General features: G+C 36.2%; 1 protein-coding gene across 4 annotated transcripts in view; it reads left to right on the top strand.

Moving 5' to 3' along the window:
• LOC121405677 (SH3 and multiple ankyrin repeat domains protein 3-like) overlaps positions 1 to 14,190 on the top strand; it is an 86,820-nt gene extending 72,630 nt beyond the window's left edge. For all 4 annotated transcript variants that reach the window (XM_041596574.1, XM_041596573.1, XM_041596576.1 and 1 more), the window contains exons 14-20: positions 1,514 to 1,620; positions 4,034 to 4,161; positions 8,099 to 8,258; positions 8,914 to 8,985; positions 9,292 to 9,363; positions 9,741 to 11,816; positions 12,260 to 14,190. In XM_041596574.1, coding sequence (XP_041452508.1) covers positions 1,514 to 1,620; positions 4,034 to 4,161; positions 8,099 to 8,258; positions 8,914 to 8,985; positions 9,292 to 9,363; positions 9,741 to 11,816; positions 12,260 to 12,471 — 2,827 coding nt within the window. In that variant the 3' untranslated portion in view covers positions 12,472 to 14,190. The remainder of the gene's footprint in view (positions 1 to 1,513; positions 1,621 to 4,033; positions 4,162 to 8,098; positions 8,259 to 8,913; positions 8,986 to 9,291; positions 9,364 to 9,740; positions 11,817 to 12,259) is intronic.
• Positions 14,191 to 22,169: the final 7,979 nt, after the last annotated feature.

Raw genomic sequence — 22,169 nt, 5'->3', positions numbered from 1 at the left:
ATGTGAAAACATGATTGAAGTTGTACCTGTCAGTATGTTATGTTCTTGAATTATCATTTTTTAATCAGAAATGGAATCGGGACATTCATGGGCAGTCAAAATAGTGAAGATTGCTTTGGAGATAACAATGAAAAGGACTTAAAATCTGTTCATTACACATGGCGTATTATTACTCTCCATATGTCCGTCTGCTATATATTGAAAAAAAATAATAGGTACATGTATCCATGGTGATGTCACAACTGGAGCAGATGGGTGCCTCATGTTGCGTTTTACCATGAAATGAATGTGTTATTTATCTCTCACTTATAAGACCCATAGGCTCGTATTCTGAAGTCGGGTTTCACTGAAACTCGGGTTTAAAGTTGTGGTTTAAGTATGGAAGGCCAAACATAACAAAATTTTTATTAAGTTGTACGTTTTTTAGGTTTACTGTGCTCTTTCCCATTCAATCAACAGATCAATGGTCTAACTCTGTGCTAAAATTATAGGAAGCCAAACGTGTCAAATTTTTTTTATTAAGTTGTATGTTTCTTATGTTTACTGTACTCCTACTGATTCATCAATGGTGAAGACAATCATCTATTTATACTTCCTACACTATTATGAATGATATGAGAGCCAAATGAGCTGAAATATGATATCTCTACTGTTAGTGATTTATGTAACAATTGGCCATCCATACTTAAACCACAACTTTAAACCCGAGTTTAACTTGAACCCGAATTTAGAATACAGGCCATAGAATGCATGTAGTGGTTATAATGGCAGATTTTACAGTTTGTTGATGTTGGTGCATGCTGTTCATGGAGCTATGAATAAAAGATTCTTTTTTATAAACCCCCAAAAATAAGATTATTATTCATACCTCAATGACTCAGGATGATTCCTAGTTAAGGGCTGATGTTAAAAATGAGAATCAGGTTGGCTAAGCTCTAATACCATTTAGAGCTTTTGAACTTTCAAAAGATATGTCATTTTGATTGTCTTAAAGAGCAATTTTGCCTCATAAATGTACAATTCATTGTTAAGTTTATGTTATGAAAAAATGCTTGTCATGAGAAAAAGATTATATATTTCACTCCAGGAAGATCATATCAATAGTTTAAAATCAGTTGATCACTTGATCACTGCAACCTTGATAGAAAATGTAGCATGTACTAGTATTCCTTTAAATAATGAGTCAATTTTCTGAAATTTTATCCTCATCGAGCCTGCACAATTTATTTATTTATCATTTATTCGGCACTTCAAACATATTCAAGATTACAAAAGCAATATCAGTCATTACATAAAATGACATAAAAAATTATACAGGTACATGTAATATTTGAAAGCAGTTTGCCCAGTGCATCAGTTGGTGGCCAGGGAAGAGGAGAGCAAATTTAAATAGCCTAGAGGTTTCACGCTTCAAGTTAACAAAATAATGTGTATGCATGTGAGCATTCATGGCAATGAGAAGTTTCGTAGTTCATTGTAACAAGAACTTTTTTTCATTTTGTTTCTTTTGTAGTGTGCCCTCTTTTGACGGAACGGAACAGGAGCAGAACTCCGATCCCCGAATCGCCTGTGTGCAGAGAGGGAAGAAGGGATTTGGTTTTGTTCTCCGTGGAGCAAAGAGTGAGTATATATCCTAAAGGATGAAGAATTTGAAGATTATTGCTATTCATAGTTAAAATCATTTCTACTTTATATGAATTAGTTTCTTTGAACTTGATTGGTCAGCAGTTTTTCAGATGTATGTACTTGTCACTATGAATCCTCACTCTTGTAAGGAGATGAGTTTCTGTTTCTGTTTATACTTATTGTAGATTCACTTTTCTGTTTTATTTTTGAAACATAATGGTTTTCAATCAAATCCTTGTGATGAAAACACATGAAATGTTTAAACAGAAACATTTTTTGTAGAAAGATTGTTTTCAAGTAGATAAAATTCTCTTATCCAGGGCCCCGTTGCATAAAAATTACCATTATGGTAACTTTGCCATCCAGTGGTAACTACCATGGTAACAATGATCAACAGCCAATCAAAATCAAGGATTCCATGCAAGTTACCATTGGGTGGCAAAGTTACCATAATGGTAACGTTTATGCAGCAGGGCCCTTCTTTTCGTGTACACTATTTATTTTGGTCAATAATTTTTTCTTACTGTCTAGGAACTTTATCTAAAAAATATAGCCATTCGTAAGAAGATTATGCTCTTAAATTTACTTTTATTTTTGTTTAAAGATTGGTAAATTATTTTTAATGAATATTTGTTCGCTTAGTTTAGTTATTTAGGAAGAACCATGGAGTAAGTGCGCTCTAGATTATACTTAATATGTCTTCTTAATTTCCACACAGCAAAAACTGTTTTGTTAACCAGTGTACATAAAGGACCACACCAGTTATTTTACACCGTTAATTGAGAGTGTTGGTGTAACACCTATATGTGTTATTTTAACACCTCAGGGTGTGGTCTCAGTAGACACCAACTGGTGTTAATTTTAACACTGGTCACAGTTTTTACAGTGCAGTTGGGTAAACTCAGCTTTGTTCTTGATAAGCTTAGCATTTGCCTTGATTATCCTGGGCAGGACTTCCTGTTTTTATAATTGTCTTTTTAGATTGCTTCGAGGAAGGGCAAGATTTATTCAATTATCAAGAAATAATATTTATGGAGTGCAGAGTCTTTTCACAAACATATTAAACTGCTTTGATACAGAAATCCTGTGATAAATCCTTCCTACCTTGAACAGAATGTTCAGCTTCAACGTAAATCGTTTGATTGATTCAATCTTCAAGTAACATCCCAAATTTAGAAAGTTGAATCCTAATTTAGTCTCTTTTGCTTCGTTTGAAAGCTCCAGGATGTGGAGGACATGATTATATTATTTTAGGGTATTTGACGTTTTCGATTGGAGGCCATTTTATTTGAAGGTTATCGTAGAATCTGGCATGAGTAGTGTATCCTAGTAACATGCATGAGTTCTCTGAATCAAAAGATCAATCTAACTTCAGGGAACCATTTCATCAATATTTTTTTGTCAGACAAATTGTCAGATCTGACAACTTTGGCTTTGATTGGCTGATAGGCACTGTTACTATGGTTACGGTCACTCCTGCGGGAGATAACGACTTGGTGTGATAAAACGACAAGTTAATATGTGAAACGCGCTCCAGAGCACTGTATTAACTATCGTGACCATTACGGGGATGGGAGGTGGGGGTAGCCGCCTTTCGAAGACAAAAGCACTTCCTTTGGGTAATCAAAACAATTCTTTGGCCCTTAACATATAAACTTAGCTATTAGTCGTAGAACATTTTTCTATGATTGATTCCAGTGACTACAATGTGCAATCAAGCATAATTAAAAACTACTAGAATCAATCCAAATTGATTCTGAATCAATCCAAATTGATTCTACATATCCACCGCCATGGACCTATCTTAGCAGCCACCTGTCTGTGGTGAAAACCTTTTTCTTGTTGCTACCAAAATTATTCCCTGTTTCGAAGGAATATGTCTTTAAAGGCCATCTGTCTTCAATGGTCCCTTTTTCTCTGGGTGGCCTTAAATGGTTTATTTCCGATTGGTCTAATGCCTTTTCGTCCAATTGCATACTCGTCTACTATCATTTGGTCTACCATCAGTTCGTCCTCTATCCACATGATCTAATTACCATTTCATCTGACAACCAGTTGGTCCAATAGCCATTTAGTCCATATACCATTTGGTCTAATTAGACCAAGTGTTAATTGGGCAAAAATGAATGAAAATAAAACAGATATTAGACCAACTGGTTAGAGATGAACTGGTGATTAGGTGAAGTGAAGATTGGACCAAATGGTTATTGGACCAAGTGGTTGTTAGACGGCATGTTGATGGACAGAATTGCAATAGACTAAATGAAGGTAGACTTTGGTGAGTGGATGAGTTGGCAGTAGAAGAATTGGCAATTTACCCTTTGATAGACAGGTTTCATGGTAGTTTTGTAATTTGAATTCTCCATATTAATTTTGTCAACTTCTCTCCCCCCCCCCTTTTCTCTAGGTCCTCAGGGTGGGGCAGTTTCATTCACACCAACCAAAGATTTCCCCGCCCTTCAATACCTCGAGCACGTTGATAAGGGAAGCCCTGCAGACAAGGCGGGGCTGAAGATGGGTGACTTCATCCTAGAGGTAAGAAAGACTTAAAATTTGTTATTATATATATCATTACCTGGCAGGAATTTATTTCTTGAAATGCGTGTGCGCTGTAATCTTAGTAATTACGCCTGCCAAGCTACCTCTCGGGTAATAATATCCTTTGGAAGCACATAAGGACATAATTCATAATTGTGATATGCGCTATACAAGAACTGTGTATTATCATTATTTTGTATGAATTGCACCATTTTGCTTTTCTTTTGATACCAGTTCTTAGTTATATCAATTCATTCTTTGCTCCATCTCCTTTCTTCCAGATGCAGATCCGGTTGGGGAGGGGGTGACAATCAGGCATTTAAAAAAAAAAATGAGGGGGGGGGGCTATTTCTCACAACTTAGTGCCGAAATCTGCAACATTGCATTAGCCTTAATATTTCGATGAATGGGAATTTCCAGTGTATTTTTTTTCTTCCATGGGTCTTTTGATCATTTCAGGGGATAAATCGCCCCCAGCCCCCGTGTAATTTTTTCTCTGGTGACAATAGGAGCATGGTTGCCTGTCTAAGGCTGTGTTTATGCTTCCACTTTTGAGGCCAGAATCAGCGTTTCCAAACGTGATTAGTCCAAAACACCGTTGCGTCCATGCTTACTTTCATTAAAACGCTGTTTCAAAACGCTGATCGTAAACTCACAAAAAGATGCGTTTGTAAACGTCGTTTGTCCAGAATCAGGCTTTCTGGGGAAGTATAAACAGAACCACGATCGTAAACGTGTTTAAATGACGTCATTTGGTACATGCTTCCGGTGAGATGAAAATCCGCGGGCAAATACAGTCACATTGCCCCATGTTATCTCCATGTAATAACAACACTCGAATAAAACAACTTTCGAAAAAGGGCCCGCCCAATTTGACCTCGCTTTCCTGCGAAGCCAGCTGGAGATCGTGATTTTGCCTCTAAAAAGTTAAGCATAAACAGCACTCCCAGAACCAGGTTTACGATCGGCGTTTTGAATCGACGTTTGAAAACGCCGATTCTGTCCTCGCAATGGAAGCATAAACACACCCTAATTCTGTTTTTGGCCCAATGTGGATGAATGCCATACTGCAATAAAACAGCAACATAGATTTGGATAACTGCCTCACCCCCATTTTGAATTTAACATTAATATATGAATCACATCCTTCCATATCATTTGTGTATGTTTATTAATAGAGCATGAGTTATTGTTAGTAAAAACCACAATCCTACTCCAACGTCAGAGTCATTACTAAACATCAAACCAACACATGACTAATCAGCAGAAAGGGGTGGGATTTCTCCCTGGTGAACTTCTATCCCAAAACAAAATTTATTTACGATCATTTAACTTTTAATGACAAATTTTCCAAATCCTTTCATTGGAGCTGAATATTTTTGTTCAACTTAGATCACCATTAGTTCAGAACACGAGTAAAAGACAGAAGTTTTTTTGCAGGCTTTGTATGCATTTTAGGTACATGGGCTATATTTTCTGTGATAACAAGTATTTGAGAATATATGTATAAAACATTACAAATAGTTTTTTTTAACCCTATATACAGTGAGTGATTGTATTACCGACCAGCCTTGTATTACAGAACGCGCGCATCATATGTGTCAGAAAATAATAATACACTCAAACCTTAGCAACATCCTTCCAAAGGGAACTTGAATAGAAAAATGATGAAAAAACACAATTTCGAAGTCTTTATATCCTTAAAACAATTAAATATGGTGAAAATAACTCATCAGTGACTTTTTTGTTTTCCCAAATTTTCCCATAGAAAACACAAGTTCGGTAATACGATACCTTTTTCAAGTGACCAAAATATTTCACTTGTGAAGAGGGGTCAGATCGGAAGCTGATTTCGTAAAAATGAAAAACAATTTTGGCAAAATTTCTGCATATTTACAGTTTGTAGGTATTTGTGTATTTATGGTGAAAGTTTGGTGAATTTTATTGGAATAATGTGTTTGATATGATCAAATTCATGAAAAGTGTTCGGTAATACGATCCACTACCATACATGTTTATATGATATTAGAAATAGTTTGTTTTTTACCCTGTATTATCCAAATAAATCAATTCAAAGTGATTAACCATGTACAAAATGAAGGAACTGTTGGTATGCCAACCACAGCATCAATAATTCATGATCAAAACTGACAGTTATGAACTATAATATGTGGTCTGAAAAGTGGTATTTAAAGAAAGAATGCTTGCATAAGAAGGGATTTTATTAGATCAGTTATTTCCTCGTGAGGCTCTTCACAAGGCAGATTATTTAGTTTTCCTTTGATCATTTCTTTTAACCCAAATCCCATGACTTATGAACAAAACTCCCTTGGGAGGCCCAAAAGATGAAACAAAACTGTGGCTTTTTTCTGTCGAATCTAAAAGAATCCCACGTGTGGGTGGGATTAGTAGACTGCAACGTCTGGTCCGATTACCATTCTAAATTTAAGCCCCAGCTGTAGCTCTCCCGGGAACAGTTGTGCTAGATTTCAGACCTTGTCATGTTCAGCATCCTGTTCTTGTGAAATAATGTAAATGTCTGTAGCTGTGGTGTCTAGTTGGGGTAAATTTAGATTGTGACTGAAATAAAATAACTCTCTCTCTCTTCCTATTTCTTTATATTTTTCCCTTTGTCATCTCTCTCTTCTTCTTTTTTCAGTCCTCTCTTGCAAACTGTTCATCTCTAACAGTGTAGATTTTATTCATCCCCCCCCCCCGCCATTCCTTTTTTTCTCTCCCCATCCCCTTACATCCTTCCCCTCTCCCACTCTCTGTGAATTCCCCTGTTTTCCTAGAAACAAGAATGTTAACTTTCGGAATATGAAAGAAGTTTTCATATTTCATAATATCAGTGTCATTTCCATGCCATATTTTCAGCATTTTTTGTCTACAGGCACTTCATCCCATCATCCTTATACCTCTCTCCCTTCCTCTCACTTTCTCTCTCATTCTCTCTTGAACTATTTTATGCTAATTATTCATTGAGCAGTTGATGTTCTTTTGTTCTCAATGTTGAGCCTTTACCTTCCTTGCACTCTATCACTTGTATTCCTGAACCTGCCCAACTGTTTCATTATTTGATTGACTGAACAATAATTTGGTATACCAAATCCGAGAAGTAAATAGCTAATTGTTTGAATTAGGGCTTAAGATAAAGAATGAAAAGGTGCTACTACTGCCCTTGATGAGTCAGGTTATAGATTGTATTTTTCCAAGCAATTTTCATTCAAGCGTACCTTTTCTTTTCCTGAGTCTTATGTCTTAAAATTTGTTTAACTGTATATATGTAGTGTCTCTCTAATTGCATTTTAGCGCAATACATTGGTTTGGGCTGCAATAAAGTATCAATAAAACTCCTGACAATACTATTCAAATCCTGTATAAAAAAAAACAATGGTGAATACATTCATCCTTCAACCACCTCATTAGTATGTGGTTAACGGAGTAGTTATTTTTGGACAAATCCATATCTCATTAGAACAAAACAGGTGCTAGAGTTGGTCCTTGTGGAACTCCTTTCTTTAGGCATGAAATTATTTATTTCAACAGGTTCTCATTCTGTTTCCAATCCTTTTTCATAGAACAATGGTTAAGTTGTGACAAGTTGTGAAAAGGGCCCCCTACAAAGAGTTACAAGTGATCCGATCAGTCACAACATCAAGATCTGAAACACATGATTGTTCAAATTATTTTCTAGATATGATGTATATTCACATTTTCTTGAAAAATTCAGTGTGTTTCTCTATGTAAACAAAGGACATTGTGCAAATTTCCTTGAGAAAAAATTCTGATGTTGATGCATTTCCATACATGTATACATGCGGTGGTCAATTCTGGTGATATCCATATCTCACTGTATCAAAACAGGCCCTAGATTAGTTCCTTGTGGAACCCCAGGTTGAATTGTTATGCCATTTCCCATTCTTTATCATAGATCAATGGTGAAGATGTGACGTCAGCACCTCATCAGTATGTGGTCAACCTGGTGGTCAGTTCACCGGACACCATTGTCATCAAGGTCATCACAGTGCCTAACTCAAAGGCTTATTCATGGCTAAAAGAGGGTGGAGGAACACTCAAACGACCTGGAAATAGTAAGTATTTATCATTGCGTGCCTTTGCCTAGACCCAACCCTGCTACTCCCCTCCACCACTTCCTTCCTCATTGTCTTTTTTTGCTGTTCCCTCTTCCTCAATAAGCCAGTTCGTAGTTCCACTCTGCGCATGATCAGAGGAAGGTTATTGGTACTTAAGTGACATGGTGGTTTAAAATCAAATGAAATAAGCACCAACTTTGATGTTGCGTCCACAAGTGACTGGTATATTTCACAGTTTGCCAAGTACATTGTACATCATGCTCTAATATGCATTCAAAGTAGAAATGCAACAAATACCTTCATAGGGTGTTCATTGATGTGCTATTCTAGTCACCTGGTCTATTCAATTTCTTCATTCTTCATGTAAAGCATGCTTACGCAATATCTTGCTTTGAAATCTGCCTATCATAATGAAAGAAATGAAAAGGTCATTTGACCAAAATCCATGAAGTAACTTTGAACTGGTCTATGGTCAACATCTTGACAAAAGAATCCGGAATCTACAACAATGTTAAAAGTCAAAAACCTATCCCACACTGAAAGGTCTGAGATCAACTCTGCCTAGACCTGTCTGATTGATTGAACCAATGCTTTTTTGAGGAATGGATATATACTTAAAAATTGTACTCTTATTTCTTTTTCGCTTCTTCAGGTCCCAATCTTCCAATCAGCACACCAGCTACTAAATCAATAGCCATTTCCAGTCAAGACCAGAATTCCAACGGTAAGTCACTCATGCATTGCTCATTTGAAAATCTTCAAATGAATACTTCAAATGTAAAGTTACTACACCTCCTAAATTATAACGTCCATTGTAAGTATACACATGTAAGAAAGGGTAAATGCACTGTTTACAGAGCCAGCACAAATTATTTCATAGAAAAAAATAGTAAGCATGCAAAACTGTATTAGGTCATAGGAGAGAAGTCCTCACACGATGTTGTATGAAATGATTTCATCAAACATGAACTGAATACCCATTTCTTTAATAACACGTCAACCTAAGTAATTTTCTCTCTCTTATTCTCAGGCCCAAGCATTCCTGTTAGCACACCAACCACGAGGTCTATTTCCATTTCAAGTCAAGAACAACATGCTGTTGGTAAGTGTTCATTAGACATGTCATTGATATTTTTAGAGAATATAACAGGTTATAGAAGAGATCCTTGTGGGACCCTCTCCCTGATGAAGAATTTGTTTTGAAGTTTGCTTTCATTGTGTTTCCAATGCTTTAATTTGTTTTCCATCAATGATGGAATGATTACTATTACTTCTCGTTTCTATTATTGTCATTTTTACCACTCTGAGACCAAGCACATAAATAAAACAAACCCTTCGATATGACATGAATTCCATTTTTGCAAAAAAAAGACGAACACTTTTTTGAAAAATCAATTCATTGTTTTTTTTTGTGTGATTTCCTACTGATGTGAAGCTATTTTGTTCATTATTTTGGTTTATACTCCATTTTTGCTGCAGATGAACTTGACAAGGCGATAGACAGCGCAAACACAACTCCAAAATATGTTTCACCAGCATCTTCGCGTAATTCCAGTATACAAGGAGATGAGCCCAAGATTGCATCAATACGGAAGCGCCCCGTCAGACAAGTGAGTCAGCAACACCTTGACGGTATCTTCCATCGACAAGGAAGCTCGTCAAGCGAGACCAATCTTAATTCACTGCCAGACGATGCCTTCGTTCAAAAGCCAACAGTGCCTGTTCCACCTTCCTCCTCCAAATTCAACACAGTCGCCAGAATGTCGAACTCTAAGACCCCTCGTCAGCGTAGCCTTGATGAGGTCCATAATCCTGCAAATCGAAGGGATTCCGGTGGGTCAGATTCAGCAGTGTCATCGTTACGATCCTCCCCCGCGTCCTCAAATTCATACATGACAGCTTCGACCATTAGTGTCACGGACAGTGCTGTTCATTTGAAAACGGAGCGTACCGCTTCCGATCCCTCTTTAGTTAAGGACTTGAAAAATGTAAGCCCGAAGTCGATGCAAGGGACGACTAAGAAGCCAAGTCCTTTGCCTCCGACAAGGTCCCAGTCTCTTATGAATATTTCTATCGCAAACTCTGCAAGTAGTTCGCCAACATTGTCACGTGCAGGAGACGATACTCTTCCGAGACGATCTAGTGGTGTATCACCTAGCTCCTCTACAATAGCCGTTGAGATTGAGGTTCACCGGTCTGCAAGCGGTAATGACTCTAGTGATGATTCATCAAGCACAAGTTCCTTTGCCAGTGCCATTGCCCTCGCAGCAGCCAAAATGGAAAAGAAAAAAGAGAGCGAAGAGCCCAAACCTCAGAAGCCCTCTGCCTTTGAAATGGCCATGGCTGCCAAACAAAATTATTCGCAGACAGCAGTGGAAGGACAAAACTTGAACCGAAATCAAAATCAGAATGTGGAGAGTCCTTCATCGACACAGGTTGCGCTTCAAGAAGCCATCGCAAAACGAAAGCAAAGACTTGAATCAGCCAGCGATGATAAATCAGGTAATATAGAGGATAGGATACGCAGGTATAAGCAACAAGATAGAGCGGCACGGCCCAAGACGGGGCAGGCAGCCTTCTTGGATGCAATCGCGAAACGACGGAGCATCGTGGAGTCGCAGAGCCCTAGTTCAGAGGAAGAATCATCAGGTGAGTCTATCCCAAGCTCACCTATGACTCGTATCCCAACTGTGAAACCATCAACCGCCCCCAAAACAAGTCCTGCAAGTAATTCCAGACCGACCGGCAACCAAATCGCTGAAGCTGCCAGTGCCATGCAGGACAAGATTTCCAGCCGACCACCGGTTAAAGAGGACAAGAGTCTCAACAGACATAAGAATGTCATCCGCGTGTCCCCGAGAAGTAAGAACGACGACTCCACAGACAGTTCAGACGGTGAAGCTGCACCCGTCTCAGTCAAAAACTTGAAGCAGAGCTTTGAGAAATCAAAGAAGCTCTCACCACGTGATTCCAAAGTGCTGTTACTGTCCCCCGTTAAAGAGGATGAAACCTTGATCAACGCACCCATTCCACCTCCACCTGCCTTTGTGGAGACTGAACCACCCATTCCTCCAGAGGGTGCCGCCTCTGAAAACTCTATTCCAAAAGTCGACAGCCTGATCGACAAGTACCAAAAAGATCCCCGTCAAGCGGACATAGATATATTGCCTCCCCCGCCGAGTTTCATAGAGGACGGCGATCAAGCCAAGTATCGTCGAGAACAACCCTTTGACACCGCCAGTGTGGTGTCATCGGTGTCATCGATATCGACGATGTCGAGCTATAGCACCATGTCGACAGATCCTAGCAGTAATGATGGTTTTGAGCCAATTGGGGAGGAGTCACATAGTAATAGCAATACGTTGAGGTCAGATGTTTCATCGTCTGGGTCGTCATCGTCAACACTGACGATGATGTCAACGGGAGAGACAAATGATAATTGGATCAAGGCTGCGCCTCCTGTGGCCGCGAAGCCATCCAAGAAGACCATAGTGAATGATAATGACATCACCAACGGAGTTGCAAATGGCAATGATAATGATACCCAAAATCGAGGTAAGACAACTAATTCTGATCATCAAATGTGTCCTGTGGCCTGAAAAAAAAGTTGCAATTAATTATTCCTTTGAAAATGCAAGTCAAATCTGAGAGGCTTTTGTCAAAAGTTGGTGGAACGGGACAGCATCAAAATCTCTTGACTCCGGAGAACAACATATTTGCAATTGATCGTCCGGTTGAAATCTTCGGATGACATGCTGTCCCGGTCCAGCAACTATTTGACTAAAGCCTCTCAGCTCTCCATTGTGATTTTAATTGCATTTTCAAAGGAATCGATGCGTTGTGGAGAGTGTCTCAGTAGTCAATACAAAAACTCTCTATTATGTATGATATGACCAACTGATGGTTTTGGTCATTAATATATTTTAGTAATATTTGATGTGGTCTTTAGGCATTTCAACATTTCCTTTTCTCTTTTTTCTTTGATTTCTTCCCTACAGCCAAGAGTGTATCGGAATGGAGCGTAGAAGACGTTGGTAACTGGCTTGAGGAGCTCAATCTTGGCGAGTACAAGGATAGCTTCTCAGACAATGCAATCAGCGGGGATCATTTGACGTCCCTCGGCAAGGATGACCTCTCTGAGCTCGGGGTCAAGAGGTTAGGTCATCGGTTGACCATCATCAAAGCCCTACAAAAACTTCAAAATCAGTGAATGTTTTAGTTATTATTATTTTGTGTGTGGATGGACTTGGTTGACCCTAGCACCTGAAAAGGCCACCGCACACCTTACGATTGGTCAGCGACCCGATATTGGAATGAAACGGGAGTGAAGTACGATGCAAATATCAAAACATGGAATTTCTTACTGTGCAAGGTTCTAATTCATCATATAACCTCCAAACTAAATAAACCCTAATCCTCACATTATTCTGAACCAAAAACTCTATTACATTCTTCATTCTAACCCTATGTCCTTTGAGATATCAAGACCGGAGCAAACGTCGTCTCACCGTTTTGAGTCCTGATATTTCGAGCACATATGCCCTTTTTCTTGTGAACTAGAAAAAAAAGTTTTAAAAAAAATGAAAGATGAGATGAAACATTTTGCAAATCATTTCCAGAAAACACGCAAATACTCGATAGGCCGGAATACCGGCCTACAGCCATGTGATTTCAAAAGCATGGATTCTAAATGTCAGGTGATCTTCTAAAATGACGTCATCTTTCTTGTACGTGTAGGAATATTTAGTCGATAATTTCAGTCAATGTTGGCAATGATTTCGGAAGGATTTAGCTTGAAAAATGGCCAAAATATACCACTTTTTTGTGATTGCTCGTGTCATAGGTGTGGTAATACGCGGCGAGTCACGTGCTTACTATGGGGAAGCAATTGCTATATCTCACTTTGGTGAAAACAGTGATTTTGAGCCCAAAACAGACACTAAATTTGATATTTCTGATTGTAGACTAGGTCTACGAGAAGCCAAACAACTTCAGCCGGCTCGGGCCGGGTACTAGCGGGGGGAAGGTGCCGTTGGGTCTCGAATCATGGGGGATTGTATGAATGTGGTCGAGAAGTCATTTATGTGCAAATAATTCAGGGTGTATGTCACGACCGCCCCAAATAATTCAGGGTTCAAAGGGTTAAGAGAGGGTAAAACTTTTCATATTTAATGGAATTGCTCACAAGTGCTTCAGGAGTAAATTAAAAAAGATATATTTGTATGTTGCCGCAATAAGATTGTAAGGAGCACCCCTGTACAGTTTATGTATTATTCCCAAATATTTGTTTTGTATTAATGTTCATTAGTAGATAAAAACAGATAATTATTGTTTTTTATTGAACCTCACATATGTCCTAAGGGTTAGTATTAACTTAGCTGTTCACACACGCACACAACTATTTAATTTGTCTTCCCCATTCAGCAAACTTTGTAAACTTCCTCAATAGAATTTTACACCCGTTATTGTGCTAATTATTATAGTTGATTAATTAACCGCACAAAAAGGTGAGGACAAAGAGATGAAGTTCGGATCATAACTAGTGGTTTATTGTTCTACTCTGTCATCATGATTAAGACATGTACCAATATTTGGACCAATATTCAACAATTAAATCTGAAATTCGGTGTACATTCTGCAGCAACTTTTGTATCTTTTGAGCTGTCAGAAATTGATGAAATTATTATATTAGATAACAACTCTTTTCTTCAATTTTATGTGACGATAATATTGTAATTCTTATCATTACTTTCCTATCCATGATCCATGCAGTGATTTTTCTCTTTGTATGGGGAGGTGGGTGGGTTTTTTTTTTCAAGTGACACATATTTCTCATGAATTATATATTTTAATTAATTTTGCATGATGCCTTATATGGAAAAAAAATCAGATTATGGCATTTTTGTGCCATAAAAGATGGGGAGATTTATTTTAAAAAGTTGTGATAGTAATGATATTTACCATGATTAAGTTTTGTAATGAATAGCCCGATGCGCTGAGAAAATATTATCTTTGATTAAACACACATTTTTAAAAATCACCTTGCTTTAATGTATGTCGAAAAAAATATCGTAATAATTCCTCTTTTACGAAGTTACCGCATATCAGCTCATTTCGGGTTTTGAAAGTCATTGTTATTGATTTAGTTTGTTGCATATGTCCCAACCAAGCTTATATTATGATAAATGTTGTGGATGTTCAAGGATTTTTCGTTTAGACCTCAAATTTATAAAGATACATGCATCTTCAGTAAATCCCATGAAAAAGTAACAAAATATTTCTAATGTACCAATTTTCTTGATGATACTTCTGGGCAATTCCATAAAATATGTACACCAGAACCCCTATATGTGGGACCTTCATGAAATTTTCTGACTCTGGTTTCTTGTTCTTTTGACAGTTTGAAATGTTCTCAAAGGATCACGACTTGGTCAGTTTATAAAGTGAAGTAAGACTTGAGAAAATTGGGGGTCGGACATACAAAAAGGTCAATTATTTTATGGAATTGCCCTTCTCTTGATATATTGTTGATGGATTTGTTAATGGGTCTTCCAGGTTTACAGCTTTTATTCAGTTACAAAGGAATATATTAAATATATCACACCAAAGAATTGTCTATTTAAAGGTGGGAGATTAACAGTCTTGCGTTAAAAATCAGAAGAATAAAAAGCTTTAAGTTTTAAGAATGCAGATCCAAGATACAAGAATGCAAAAGTATTCCCTTGTTATAATGTATAGTAATATGAAGTGTGCCGTTGAATAGGCAGCTACATGATTGGTGCCTCATAAATGCTATATGTTAGTTATTAGTAGTAATTTTTTCTGCCAGTTATCTGCTCATGCAAAATGGAACAACTTATCAGTTTTAATGGCAATACAATTTTCACACACAAAAAAATTGACCATGCTACTTTACGACTTTGTATTTGCTCAAATTGATTGTGATCAAGCCATGCCCATGGGATGCTCTTGGCTGCGTATTAATTAATCAGTGTCAAGTATAATTTGTATGTTACCTCTTAAATGTGAAAGAAAGTAGTTGCAGCAAACAATCATTCAGGAGGTCTTTAAAGTCAAGGTTAATTGCCACCTTATTATCATAGATCTTGTTCTGATACATTGAAATTAACTTATCTTTGTGAAATCATGAAATTTTAGCTGAACACTAATAATTTTGATGATCACTAACACAAAAAGGCATATTTGGGACAGTGGATTAATATTTCATGGAAAAATACACAATATTTTATGAAATTCTGTATTTATTTCTCAGCAATTTCACATTTTCTCCAGAGCCACTTAGCACATATTTTTTTTAGCACATATACATTAATTACACAAACAAACACTTGGGTAGTCATTTCATTGGATTCTGTTCAAACTCATTTTGAGATCGTTATCACAACTGGTATATATCTATAAACCATGAATTTCAGTCAAACTGAACTGAAACAACGCCTCCCCAATTAGCAGTTTAAAAATCAAACAGATTTGCATTCTAATTTATTTGAAATGCCACACAAAATGCATGCAGGATGATGGTACCTTAGAATTATGACCCATAATACAAGTCTGGATTTGTCTTGTCTTGTGAATACAGCACTCGAATGCCTCAAAGAGGCTATAGACATGTGGGCCATTCATGCAATCGCTGCCACTATATACTTCTTTTAATTACCGTAGCATAGTTTTGCTCAGCTGTTTCTTAAATGCAGCTAGATCCGGTGCTTTTTGTAGTAGGAGAAAGTGAGTTCCACTCTACAATTGTGCGGGGTCAGATGGAATGTTTGTAACCATCCTTATATGCTCTGATTATATTGAAGTTTAATTCATGAGTCTGTCTGGTTTATATTCTGAATGAATATATCAATATTCAAATTGAATTCATGCCAACTCTGAGAATCGTATACCAGAAGTAAAATACTTTGAGACTAACATATTCATAAAGCAAAGCGCTATGCCCCCAAATCTGAAAAAAAAAATGCTTGTGACATAACTTTTCCATTCATTCTAGATATTTGTATCGATATAAGGTACATTTCCAGCAATTGTACTTATATCATTTAAGTCTTTTGTACCAGTATTTTAATAATGTTTATATGCAGTTGCAAACCATTTATGTGTGTAAGTATTCATTCAATGGCCTCATTCTTATTATTGACTACACAAAAACAAAAAGGAATTGCTACATATATTCTCTTCCCGTTTCTCTTATATGTTGAGTCATGTTTAACAAGAAAAAATCAGAAATATTGGAGCAATTTACTTACAAGCATTTACGTGCAAGAAATGTCTGTATCTAATTCTACAGCCCATCTATCTTATCTATCAAAAACAACTTAACTAACAAATTGTTATGTATGATCATGTATGTATAATATCTTCCCATTTTCCAAATATATATTGAAGCATATTATTTTTTCTTATTTTCAAATATTACCTTTTGAAGTTGGAGTCGTGTATTGTTTGACATTATTGTTCCTTACCTATGTGTCGTTTCTATTTCATACATGTGTTATTCCATAATTTTTAATATATATCATTTGAGTTTGGTTGCTTGAATTCCATACATTGTATTTATGCTACAGGAAATATTTATTGGTTATTGTAAGATTTCAAGCATTCAAGGACCAGATTATTACCTTTAAATGTTATTGCATGCTTTTAAAAACAATTTTTGTCGGAACATGCAGAACTTTATGTAAATATTGTTGAATTACCACAGAAATACTTTACAAATAAATAATCTTGTGCAAATTTAATGAGAAAAAGCAGTTATATAATTGCTTATAAAAAGGTGTGTACTTGAAAAAGTGCTAATAGAAAAGAAGTTATTAAAGAATTTTTGTTTTGATTACTTTGTAATTAATTAAATTTTCAAAAGATTAAAGTTTTGACGATATAAAACATGAGCAGGCTTCTCTTGTGTATAAGATATGGAAGATATATGTATTTATGTATCATTAATTCATTTTTTTTGTAATTCCAGATGTTTATATTTACCTTGCCTCTTACGTTTTGTTCAACTTTGACTACGTTGTGACTATATGAAAACGGAATATCAGAAAGTATTTACAAAGATACACATGTACCTCTTCCTATTAAGTTATGGTCTTGTTTTATAGGACGTAGTGATCGTGTATTGCATACTGATTTCATTCTGTGAAGAAAGGCGACAAGGAGATATGGAAAAAAAAGTTTATTCTTATAGTCAGAAAAATTAAATTTGGAAAAGATGCAAGATTGATGTATTTTTGTTATTTCTTTAATGTGATTTACTGCTAAGATTTCTAGTTCTCTACTTTTCTTTCCCTTCCTCTTCTGTGACTTCTTTTTCTCTTTACCTCTCTCACTTCCCTCCCCCCTTCAACTGTACCTCGATGATGATGGTGGTGATGATGACGATGCTGATGATGCCGATGATGATGGTGATGATAATACGTGCAGACAAATAAAAGATCAACAAAAACATACAAGATTCTCAGTGATAATTTCATTCGACTTTATTTACAATATTTGCTCAACCAATGTAGGAATAAACATACATGTATCACATGAAAATTTGACAACCTTCAAGAAAATCTAGGTGAATTCATCCACCAAAGAAAACAAAAAGTGCATATCAATACTTTTCTCATAGAGCCTTCTAAAAGAAACAGGAAAATATGTAAAATGAAGAAGAAATATCTGAAGAGGTTCTACGTTTCTTTCTGAGGGATTCAATGTGAATACCAATTATAACAAAAAATATCCTTAAGAACAATTCCATAAAATGTAGGATGCTGTAGCTAAACTCAAGCTCAATTTCAGAGAATCTAGGTTCATTTGGTTTTAAAAACTTGTCTGTTGGTAGCATCCATTAAGTTACATCATTTGCATGATTTACAATGTAAAATCAATTTCAATGCTCTGTGAACCAAACCTATCTTATGAATTTCATCTCAACTCTCTAAAAAATGAATTTAGTTTTAAGTGAATAGTCACAAAGGGGCTACATCATATGAAAGGTTGCACCATTATGATGTGATCAATTTAAAGAGTGTGGTCCAATTAAACAATAGAAAATTGATTTCATTTTACTTACAATTGATATTAGTTATTAGTGAATTCCCCAGCCAGAGGCAAAATTTATGGAATGCCAAGAGGCAATAATTGCCACAGAAATTACCAACTATGTAATGCCACGAGGCACACAAATGTACTGCCTCTTTGTAAGGAAATATATGAAGCATGCTGATGTACACTGCTATTGTCCGCTTGATGAGCACTGCTTCCAGGCTTTGTCTGAATTAATAAAACATGATTGCAAAAGTAATGAACATTTCCATGACACAGCTACTGTTACATTTAGCTACATGTAATTTTGCTCGGCATTTTTAAGAGGGAACTCATAAAATCAATGTGGATCGTTTTCAAGAGTTCGGGGAGCAGTTTCGTTTATATTTGTCATGTGATAGCGGTTGGTTTTAATTGGCTGAGAAACACCAGTGTCGTCTGACTTGTACTAAGGTAAACGTTGATTAAACTGACTGATGAACTTCCAATACATTCTTTCATGAAACATCCCCCCGCTATGAATGCAATATATAATGCACAATCTAAAACACTTCAATATGGATAATGCGGGACATTAATTTTGAAAGAAATGTAACAGAGGTTCCAAGATGACATGTCTAACATTTGTAATGTATAGATGAACCATCAAAAATGGCAAAACAAATCAATTTGATTTTCAGTAACAAGATAAGAATGTCGCATCAGAGGATGAGAAAATGGAACACCGTTTCCACTTCATTAATGTATATAAACTCTTCTGTATCACTACAACATACAATCTAATAGTGAACTTAATAGCATTATCATAAAGGTTGATTTGAATAAATACTTATTTCTAATATTCAAGGTTTTTGTAATAGCAGTAAATATGGCAATCAATAGCACTGAGCGTTTCATGTCCAATTAGAATACAGGGACCCGTTCATAAATCCTTGATATCATAACAAATGCAGAGTTTCTATAACAAGTTTTATATTAGCCAATCAGAGTGAATGATTTCAGAAGCTTTTAACTGTTATTGTACATTTGTTACTTAAAGGTCAAGTCCACCTCAGAAAAATGTTGATTCGAATCAATAGAGAAAAATCAGACAAGCACATTGCTGAAAATTTCATCAAAATCGGATGTAAAATAAGAAAGTTATGACATTTCAAAGTTTCGCTTATTTTTAACAAAATAGTTTTATGAACGAGCCAGTTACATCCAAATGAGAGAGTCGATGATGTCACTCACTCACTATTTCTTTTGTTTTTTATTGTTTGAATTATACAATATTTCAATTTTTACGAATTTGATGATTAGGACCTCCTTGCCTGAAGCACAAAATGTTAAAATAATGGAATTCCACGTGTTCAGGGAGGAATGAAACTTCATTTCACATGACAATGACGAGAAAATCAAAATATTTCGTATTTCAAATAATAAAAAACAAAAGAAATAGTGAGTGACATCATCGACTCTCTCATTTGGATGTAACTGGCTCGTTCATATAACTGTTTTGTTAAAAATAAGCGAAACTTTGAAATGTCATAACTTTCTTATTTTACATCCGATTTTGATGAAATTTTCAGTGTTATGCTTGTTGAATTTTTCTCTTTTTATTCAAATCAAGTTTTTGTTGGGGTGGACTTGTCCTTTAAACAAATTTTATGAAACAGGCCACTGTTCACATGTATCTCATCACTTGTGTACCCTAACTAATTTTGTTCTTTTTCTATATTATCTTTCCTATCTAATATCATTCCCCAATCCCTGCAGCAGCATACTTGTTCTAAGGTAACATAATCCTATCGATCATTTCAAATAAAACATGGCTACATGTATCTAATGGATTGACTCCTTTGTCTCATAATAGAAAATATACACTGTATGTTTATCACTTTTGACTGAATGTTTAACTTTAATGACTGGAACCAATGCAGTAAGCAACAGTTGTAAGTTTGGTAGCTCTTCATTGAATGCCCCCAGGGAGTGGAAAACGGGCATGGCCTTGTTCAGACTACCCTAACCACAAATCTAACACCAACCTGAATGCTCCCCAGGGAGCATAAAAAGTGCATACTTTATTAAAACACCCCATATGGACCTAACACCAAACTGAATGCTCCCCATGGAGTGGAAAAAGTGTCAAGATGACCCATACACAGCTCTTCATTGAATGCTCCCCAGAGAGTGAAAAATGGGCATGGCCTTGTAAAGACAACCCAGACTACCCAGACCAAAAATCAAATGCCAACCTGAATGCTTCCCAGGGAGCGTAAAAAGGGCATACTTTATCAAAACACCCCATACGGATCTTACACCAAACTGAATACTCCCCATCGAGTGGAAAAAGTGTAAAGATGACCCATAGACAGACTTAATCCGAATCCTAAATCCTCATCTTATTTTTCTGAATATGACCGCTATGGCAGATGCTATTACAGGTAACAACCAATTAATTTCAATGCAATAATCAAATAGCTATTTGTATGTTGTCATCCTAAATGACCAAGGTACATGTATTTTCTAACTGAATCTACTCTAAGAACACTAGGTTTCAGAATACAAGTAATTAAGACAAGAGAACAGCATGTGTAAAGTCTGGACGGAGCAAGCTTTAAAAATAGACCATATTCCTAATGATATCAAACTTTCTTGGACATAACCCTACTGCAGTTCAATGAATTATGCATGCAATCACATACATGCCTTCCATAGCTGATAGTTTGAGTCTCTTTCTGTAAAAAAAGACACCATTTCGTGACAGTCATGTCTCACCAGTCAGGAAGTAAATTTCATATATCCATTGCTAGATCAGGCAAGCCATGTTTGCCTGATCTAATAATAATAATCTGGGCCCCATGTTAACACAAAGTACACTGATCGATCCGAGGACAAGTTTTGATGATTGAATGCAACTGACCAAAATGTACAATTGTGAAAATCGATTGCGAAAAAAAAACTTATGGTCAATCACTAAAATTTGTATTGCAGGAATCGAATTGCTTTCTGACTCTCTAAGAGTGAATAATTTATCAGGTGAATCAAATCATTTACATCCAGGACCTCGTAACACAAAACTTTGCGATCGATAATTATGAAAGAGCACTTCAGAATGGTTCCTTGTCAATGTTTTGAATGAAACACGCATGTAACACTGTTCTTGATTGGCTATTGTAATTTAGCGATTGATCGCCAATCATCGTGTCACGGAGCCCAGATATTTCAAAAGGATGGTTTGATATCATCATAAAAATGGTCTATTGAATTACTGTTAGCAGATGAGTCTACATCATCTTTATTATTACCACATTAAATGCATAAATAAGGTATATACTGGATTATTTGAGGAAGAATTACATGAAACTGTTACAAAACAGACTTAATTGAGAAAGATAAAAATGTATTAGTACCCTCATAACAGTTATGCATTATATAAATCTCTTTTTTTTTATTTGCCATGAGTACTGTCAAGCAAAAGAATAAAAGGAAAAGGCTTTGTCATCCCGACAGTAATGGCAAGGCAACTTCCCAAATATTTTAGAGATTTTACATGAAGAAGAAATTAATGTGCTGTATTACATATATAGTTCATAAGACATAGACAGTTCGTTCATACTAAACACCTACGATACCTGATCTGAGCACTACATATATTACACATATGCATAAATTCTATCAAATTTGTTCTATGGTCTTGTAAACTTTCAAATAGATTATTCATATATTATACAAATAATAAACAACATTGCTGGCATTAGTAAGAACTATATACATGAGGTACCTTTGGAACAGTTCTAAGATGCCCAAAGCAGAGCTGGGGGCATTTAGACCTTTTCAAGGGTAACAAGTGTGCATAATCATCCTAAC

Source organism: Lytechinus variegatus, chromosome 19 (assembly GCF_018143015.1).
Source record: "Lytechinus variegatus isolate NC3 chromosome 19, Lvar_3.0, whole genome shotgun sequence".
Lineage (NCBI taxonomy): Eukaryota > Metazoa > Echinodermata > Echinoidea > Temnopleuroida > Toxopneustidae > Lytechinus > Lytechinus variegatus.
Note: the sequence above shows the minus strand (reverse complement) of the source record. Positions and strands in the feature narration are given on the sequence as shown.